At 43.9% G+C, this 7,775-nt stretch overlaps 1 protein-coding gene across 1 annotated transcript; it reads right to left on the bottom strand.

Moving 5' to 3' along the window:
- Window positions 1-2,785: 2,785 nt before the first annotated feature.
- Window positions 2,786-6,104, bottom strand: PDE6H (phosphodiesterase 6H). Its single transcript, XM_004713765.1, has 3 exons — window positions 5,971-6,104; window positions 5,104-5,144; window positions 2,786-2,862 (listed from the first exon to the last, which is right to left on the bottom strand). The coding sequence occupies exons 1-3, from the start codon at window positions 6,102-6,104 to the stop codon at window positions 2,786-2,788; spliced, it is 252 nt and encodes an 83-aa protein (XP_004713822.1).
- Window positions 6,105-7,775: the final 1,671 nt, after the last annotated feature.

Raw genomic sequence — 7,775 nt, 5'->3', positions numbered from 1 at the left:
CAATGTGTCTCCAGTGTTGTCCCCTGTAGGGCTATGGGTCAATGAGGGATGTCGTGTCTCATAGTGGGGCGGGCCATATGGTCCTCTCTGTGAATTGGCTGCTCTGAATGGGAATATCAGCCTCAAGGTTTGGTGGGCCAGGATGTGCTCCACTCTCTCTTCCTCCCCCTTCATTTTCTCCCGTGTGCTCTGATCAGACATGTCCCTCTCCCTGAGCTGCAGCTTCAGTGCTGTCCTCTGAAATAAATTCTTCTGGGGGGAGGGGCAGATGTCCACGTAGTTGGGATTGGGGCCGGCCCCTCAGACCTCTCCACTGTATACCTTCTTTTTTTAAAATATTGGTTGCCAGTTATTTTCTCCAGTAGACTAAACATTATCAGCTCCTTCAATATTTCTCCTTATGGCATAATTTCTAGGCCCTTCTCTATCGTCATTTGTGGTGGATACATAATAGTTTGTCAATTTGAGGATTAAGAGTGTAGGGGTGGAGTCTAGCTTGTCAATCAGATCATAGCCAATGAGACCTCTGTGTGGGCATGGCCTTCTCCTGAGAATTCTGGGAAATCCTGATTTTCTTCCTTGGAGGCGGGAGACACTTCTCTCTCTTTGCCACTCCCTGTAAGACATTGCAGCTGACAAGACACATGGAACTAGCCTAGTGCCCTGAGCTGGACAAGCCACATGGACCTACCCTGATTCATCCAAGCCTCTGAAGCCAGAGAAGCCATGTAGAGACCCCTGCTAGTGCTGAGATGCTTACAACGCCACCACTGAATCCAAAGACTTTCTACCCACTGGCCTGTGATCATCCTGCATTGGGCATCATTGCATGTGTTCCATGAGTCCAAAGAGGACATTATAGATTAGTATCAGACCTATGGGCTAGTATCGGACTTATGGACTTGGACTGGATTGGGTTGGGGGATGCTTTCTCCATTCTTCTTGTATATAAAACTCTTTCTTATACATATGCGTGTTTATGAATTTGTTTCTCTAGTCTACCCAGACTAACACATCATTGCTCACGTATTCTTTTGGATGTGTTCTGTTTTGTCAATGTTATTGATTCAACAAGAAAAATATTTGCAGAGTGAACCTACTGTTTCTCGGTGTCTTATCCAGCTGGAGACCTCTGTACTACTGGAACGAACAAGGCAGGCAGGGCACTTGCTGTTTATGGAGCAGGTGATGGAGATGGGCAGAGATGGCCTTGGCAGGAGAGAAAGCTGGTGCTTTGGTGAAGTCAACGCACACAGCCTGGCCGCAGACAAGCTCTTTCCTGTATTAGGAGGGTGAAGCCCCCATGGACTCCTACGCCTCCATGTTTATCGTGGTTCCATTTTGAATTTGTGCCTCACTTCTCCTCTTCGAATTCTAGTTTCTGGCCAGCAGGAAAGTTGGTGTTTCATTCAAAATATTTGGAAGAAGGTCTAGTTGACTGAAAACTGGTCGGATGTGCTGAGCTTTTCGAATCCTGGTGCTCAGACTGCAAGGATCTCAATGTCACCGCATTACAACTAATCATAACTTTAGATGATCTGGTAACTAATTATACACTTACACAAGCTACTGTAGGCAAGTGAAGGATCCAGATGGTGAGAAATTGCCCCATATTATATAGCAAGTCAATGGCAGAGCCAGGACTAGAACCCATACCACTCCTCTCTATCATCCTGCTTCTTTTCCGTTCGTTTACTCCATTCCTTTACCACACATTACAAAACTAAAATGAAGAAATCAACAGTGCTAGTACTGAAGCATCCAAGTCAGAATGCGGCAGAACCTGAATTTTGCAATTGCTTTGGAAGTACTGGGGAAAGAGAGCTCTTTGCTCATTTCATTTGACACAACTCTGGGGTGAAGCAAGTTCTCATTGTGTTTGGAGGGTTCAACTATGGATCTTCTGCTCTGAGTCTAAACCTTATAGTACGTAAATCATTGCAATGGATGGTTTATGATAATGTCAATAGATGTACAGAAATCCAGTCAGTGTCAGTACAGACAGCCAGGGACTTCGACCTGAAGCACTGGATGAAATCATTCTATTGAAGGGAGGCTGTGAAAGAGCTCTTTCCTGAATCTGGTCACTGAATAAAAGACTCATAATGTCAACCGTTCTGAGTTAAATCTTTCATTTCCCACCAATTTAGAACCACAAAATTGAACATTTCATGGGACCCCAGAGATAACCTAATTCAATAAAATTCAGACCCAGAAAGGACATGATTTACAAAATTTACAAAACAACCTCAGGGGGGTCCCTGGTCATCATGTGCTCTTCTGCATGCATGGTGCTGATTTCCTGCATGTTGGGTCTTTGTTCAATTGGTTTTCGGAACAGGGAGTCCAGTGTTTACATAGAGCATTCAACACTACTTTACCATAAGATTGAAGCAATGCTCCTTTGTTAAATGAGAGGGAAAGGGAGTAGCCTGAATATTTTCTTGAAAGTCTACTACTCATTAGAATGAAGGCCAGCAAAAATAAAGTTGATGGACTTGACAAATAAGCAAACATAGGAAAGAGTGGTTGCTTCTACCCATTTGATCGGAAATGGTGCCAACATTTGAAATGCTCCATCGGAAGTAGATTCTTGTGCACTGTTCTGAGCTGTACTGCAAGAGGGAATCTGATACTAGGATTCCACATAGTAGCTAGTGGGGAAAGGTTGTGTATATATAAAACCTCCTGGAGCAGCTGAATTTTAAGATTCTAACACATCAGTAGGACAAAATTCATCAAAGTTACTGAAGATGCTATTGAGAGTGGCAGAATCTCGGGTGCCTCAGATAATCCCAAACTGAGCCAGCTCGTGTAATTCCAGGTGGCTGAAAGCTTCCCAGGGACAAATCACTGTGATATCTGCAAGAGAGGGAAGACAACCATGTAAGGCAACTCATCCCCGGACGAGCCTAATCTGCTCATGAAGGCATCCTCAGGGCTTCCTACTCTGTCCTGTTCATTGCCCCGTGACTGATCAGTTATCTACAAGGGTTGATAGCCCAGGAAAGATCAAGTGATTATGCCTTTATCTTTCTGTGTGGTTCTGATCCCCCAGAACAGAGTTCCCCAGACTTACTCTTTTTGTATCCGTAAGCATCTTTGCTGGGGAGATGGGATTTCTTTGCTCAATTGGTTCTCAGAACAGCTTTTGACAGGCATTATCATGTGCGGTTACAGCTCAGTGATGATGCAGAGTCTCTCTTCCCAAAACATAGCCACTGAGAGGGAATTATAGCCAGGCCAAGGGTTAAAGGAAAAGTAGAAGCTCTACAAATTCAGGTGATCTGTAAATCTACTGTCTCTTAAGGTAACCTTATACCCAATCTAGATGGGTTCTTAAACTTCTTTGACTTGCTCAAAGTTGCTTTCTATTTTGAAACATCAAAATGAATGAGAGCCCTATGGGTCTAGTGGGGACACATTGAGCTGCTAAGCACAAGGTCAGCATTTTGAAACCATTGTTCCACAGGCAAAAAGAAGAAGCTTTCTACTAACGAGTTAGACTTGGAAATCCTCCAGGGGTAGTTCTGTCCTGTCCTAGAGGGTCACTACGGGTCAGAATCAACTTGATGGCAGTGAATGAGAGTGATATCAAAGTGGTAGTGCTGTCAGGTAAGCAATTACTGCTACCACAAGATCAGTGGTTAGCAAACTCACTGGTGGTTCTGAGGGAGAAAGGTGAGACTATTGCTCCCATAAAGATTTATAGTCTTGTAAACCTCATACAGGGTCACTGTGAGTCCGAACGGACAAGATGGCAATGGGTGTATCAAAGTGCATACTTAGAGGCAATCTAAGGGCTTCATTTAATGGAGCCACTTCATGCAATATTATTATTACCAAGTTACCAAGAATCTCTCTAACACCTAAGAATTTTAAACAAACCCATTGTCATTGCCTTGTCCATACCAAATTATAGAGACCATCTAGAAGGGCGTAGAAGGTAGAAAGATCGGTCTCCTAGGGTGTCCAAGATTTACAGGAACAGATTACCACATTTTCCTCCTACATAGCAAACTTCCAGTTAACAGTCAATTGCTTAACCAATGTCCAACAGAGCTCCCACAGAGAGGTTAAACAAATAAGCTAAAAACCCTACCATGGTAGAGAAGGAAGTAGAAGCCTGGTTGAAAGGCCTCACCCCCTTCCCTCGGTGTAAACCTCCTCACTATTCCAAATGCGCTGGCAGAGTTAAGTTTATCTTTCAGAGCTTAAAGTGAATTTGCTGGTCTTGTACATGCCTGGTCAAAATATAGAAGCAGTTTATTTAGAAGAATAGCAAGTGAGTTTAAAAGGGGGTTAAAACAAATTGAAGGCCTAGGAATGGCATTTGGTTTCAAAATTCAAATACACTGAGAATCTCCTAGTGAGAACATTGATTACATTGAGAGGCGCCATGCTGATGCGCTGGCTGCTTCTGAGTGCTGAGGGTTCTGTAAACAAGTAAAATGAAGAAGGTGCCTCAAGAGGGTCTTGCCTAGTAGCAAAGGAAGGTCCCCACAGCCCATCGCTATTTCTTAAAGCTCACTCTTGTGGCCTTAGGTTGCCTCTTTAATTCCTCTATGTCTCAGATTTCTCTTGTGAAAAAAAATAAAGAAATTGGGCTAGACTGACTCTGAGAACCTTTCTATCATAAAGACTCACTCTTATAGGCCCTCCCAAAGTATATACCAAATCAAGGCCAATTCGTTCAATGTTGAGCCTCAGTTCCTATAGGACAGGGTAGAACTACCCCTGTGGGTTCCTGAGACTGTGACCCTTTGTGGGGGGCAGAATGCCTCATCTTTCTCCTTTGAAGCATCTGGTGGTTTTGAACTACTGACCTTGGGCTTATCTGCCCAACTCGTAATCACTATGGTACCAGGGGTCTATAATATATTTTTTTCCCTTTTTTAAGATTCTGTTTTAAAGAGTCTTTGCATGTAGACACACACTTACTTAAGAGGCTGAATTGAACCCCTGCATTTTTATATTCTCAAAGAATCTGCTGCATTAAGTTTCTTTTTTACTTCCAAATGCCAGTTGAGGCTCAAATGATTAAAAAAGGCAGACTTTCCCAGAAGAAAAAAAAGGCCTCACTTGAACCCATGAGTGACTCACCTGTTCCTAGCCCCTCCATGCCTGGAATGTCATCTCCAAACCTGTGAACGATGAAGGAAGGAAGAAAGGAAGGAAGGAAGGAAGGAAGGGAGGGAGGGAGGGAGGAGGAGGGAGGGAGGGGGAAGGAAGGAGGGAGGGAGGAAGGAAGGAAGAAAGAAAGAAGTGATTAAAGAGCAGGGATATTAGCTAGATCAGAACACAAAGGACCCTGGACTGATTCATTTGGTGAATTTCCTGATTGAGGAGGAAGGAAGAAGAAGACAGGGTTTGAGTTTTCATGTCACCCACACTCTCGTGTTTTGCATTTTGCCTTGGGCTGGGACAAAGATAATGGCCTTCAGGAGTTTTCACACGAAGTGCTTCACCGGAGGGGTCTGTGTCCCCTGTGAGACAAGAAGAACTATTAACTGCACAAGGTAGTCCATCTTCATTATTTAAAATAGACATTAGACCGAGGGAGGACTGTGAAAAGCACTAGATGGTTAAGTATTCAATTAACCCACTTATCCAAAAGCATTTACTAAACACCTACTGTGTGCCAGGCATTATGTTTGGCACAGAGATGTAAAGGAAAAATAAAGAGTGTTTTCTAGAAGGAATGTGCGCTAAGAGGAATGGTCAAGAAAGGCTGGCAGACCAGGCCCGAGTCAGATGAGCGTGTGAAGGGCTTCAGTTCCATTTGGCCATAGATCAAGGAGCTGAGACCAGATGCAGCAAAGACTGAGTTAGAGAAGAAAATAGAGGGCAAGGTGATATTTTTAAAGGTCTGTGCAATGCTGCGAGTAGTAACTTCTTTCATACCGTAGAAGCCCGGTTGGGAGTTGGAAGGCGGCCCTTAGAAAGTCTCCCTTTTCATCTCAGCCTTACCCTTTCACCCCTTTCTTAGGGGGTTTGCTTTTGAATTGGCGGGTCTGCCGCTGCTTGAACTTTGGGGGGCCCTGGCGTGGTGTGGCAGGACCCTGGCTGGACGCTGGAGGAGCTAAAGCTCTGCGGTCACTCATTCTGGCCCCTTGGGTGGCTGGCGTTTTCCTTCCAAGTACCTAAGGCAGCAAATGAGAGAAAGAAAATGATGAGACTTGTTAAGGGAAAGGGACCAACATATATTAAAACTTCACTGTAAACCAAAAAAGAAAAGTATTTTGCTATGCACACTTGGTATTTTTATTGGCACAACAAAGAGAGAAGTTATTTTTAGGGGAATGTTTAAGGGAAAATATGCTATAAATCAATGGTGGCTCTCAGTACAAAACAAATTCACTGCCATGAAGTTGATGCCAAGTCATAGTGACCCTAGAGGACTGGAGAGAATTGTCCCTCTGAGTTTCTGAGACTATCACTCTTTATAGGGTTAGAAAGCCTTGTTTTTCGCCCTCGGTACTGCTGGTGGTTTTGAACTGCTAACCCTGCAGTAAGCAACCCAACTCATAACCCCTATGAATTCCTCGACACTCAGCATAGTGGAGTGTGAACTGACAATTTATGAAAACTTAGCAAGATCCAGGTAGATTGATTGCTCCAATAAGCCTTTCACTAACTTTCTATGTACATTTATTTTCACCATGTACTTCCCCTCTTGACCACCAGTTTCCTCATCTGTGAAGAGAGGGAAATGGTGTCTTCTGTCTTTGACAACTCTCCTATGTGCTTGAGGAGCCCTGCTGGCAGAGTGGCTTTGTGTTGGGCAGAAAGCAGGAAGGTCAGCAGTTTGAAACCACCAGCAGTTCCCAGAGAGAGAGACAAGACTTTCTGTTCCCGTAGAGTCCGTCTCGGAATCCTCCGGACACTTCGACCCTGTCCGACAGGGTCGCTGTGCGTCAGAACTGACCCATTGGCAGTGAGTCTGGCTTGGCTTTCCTATATCCTTTAACTAGTTGCTGTCCTGTCAACTCCACGCAGGGTGCTCCCTAGCGTTTTCAATAGCTGCTTGTTCTGAAGTAGGCTTGGCAGCCCCCCTTCCAAATTGCCTCTGGGTAGACTTGAACTTCCAACCCTTTGGTTAGCAGCTGAGCACATTAACCATTTGCACCACGCAGGGACTTTGATATGTCCTTTAAGTTTTACATAGTTTTTTATCCAGCTGCAAAAATAACCTAATTCTAAATGTTTATTGAACATTTTTTTTAATTTAAATTAGAAAAGTGTTTTTATTGTAAATTAGAAAAGGGGTTATGGATCATCAACTTTGTATTCAATAGTTTAAATTACTAATAAACACCTCTGAAAACTCACCCTTCGCTTGATCCTTGATTACTCTTCTCCCTCTTGGGGGTTACTCTCATTCCTTACACCAAAGTGAACACCCATCCCCTATCTAATGCTTTTTCTTCCTTCTGTGCCCTTAGGCGCTTGGATAGTCAATGCATTTTATGGGTTCAGTTCTTCATGTTAAAAGCATTGCTGTCAAATCGACTTCAACTCATCGAGACCCTGTAGGGAAGAACAGAACTAACTGCCAGTGGAGAAGGTTTTCAACGCTGCCTTCTGTAGAAAAGCAGACTGCCACATCCGTCTACGTCAGTGCTACTGGGGAGTTTGAATGATTACCCTTTTGCATTGCTATGGCGCACTCCACAACCGTGTCACCAATTCTTTACAGACATTGTTTCATTTCACCGTCATAGAATCAGGAAACTTCTTTCCGAGGTCTTAAGCATGACAGTGCCATAGTCGGG

This window comes from Echinops telfairi, unplaced genomic scaffold, assembly GCF_000313985.2.
Source record: "Echinops telfairi isolate 266 unplaced genomic scaffold, ASM31398v2 ScPeMD7_21;HRSCAF=78, whole genome shotgun sequence".
In the NCBI taxonomy this organism is placed as follows: domain Eukaryota; kingdom Metazoa; phylum Chordata; class Mammalia; order Afrosoricida; family Tenrecidae; genus Echinops; species Echinops telfairi.
Note: the sequence above shows the minus strand (reverse complement) of the source record. Positions and strands in the feature narration are given on the sequence as shown.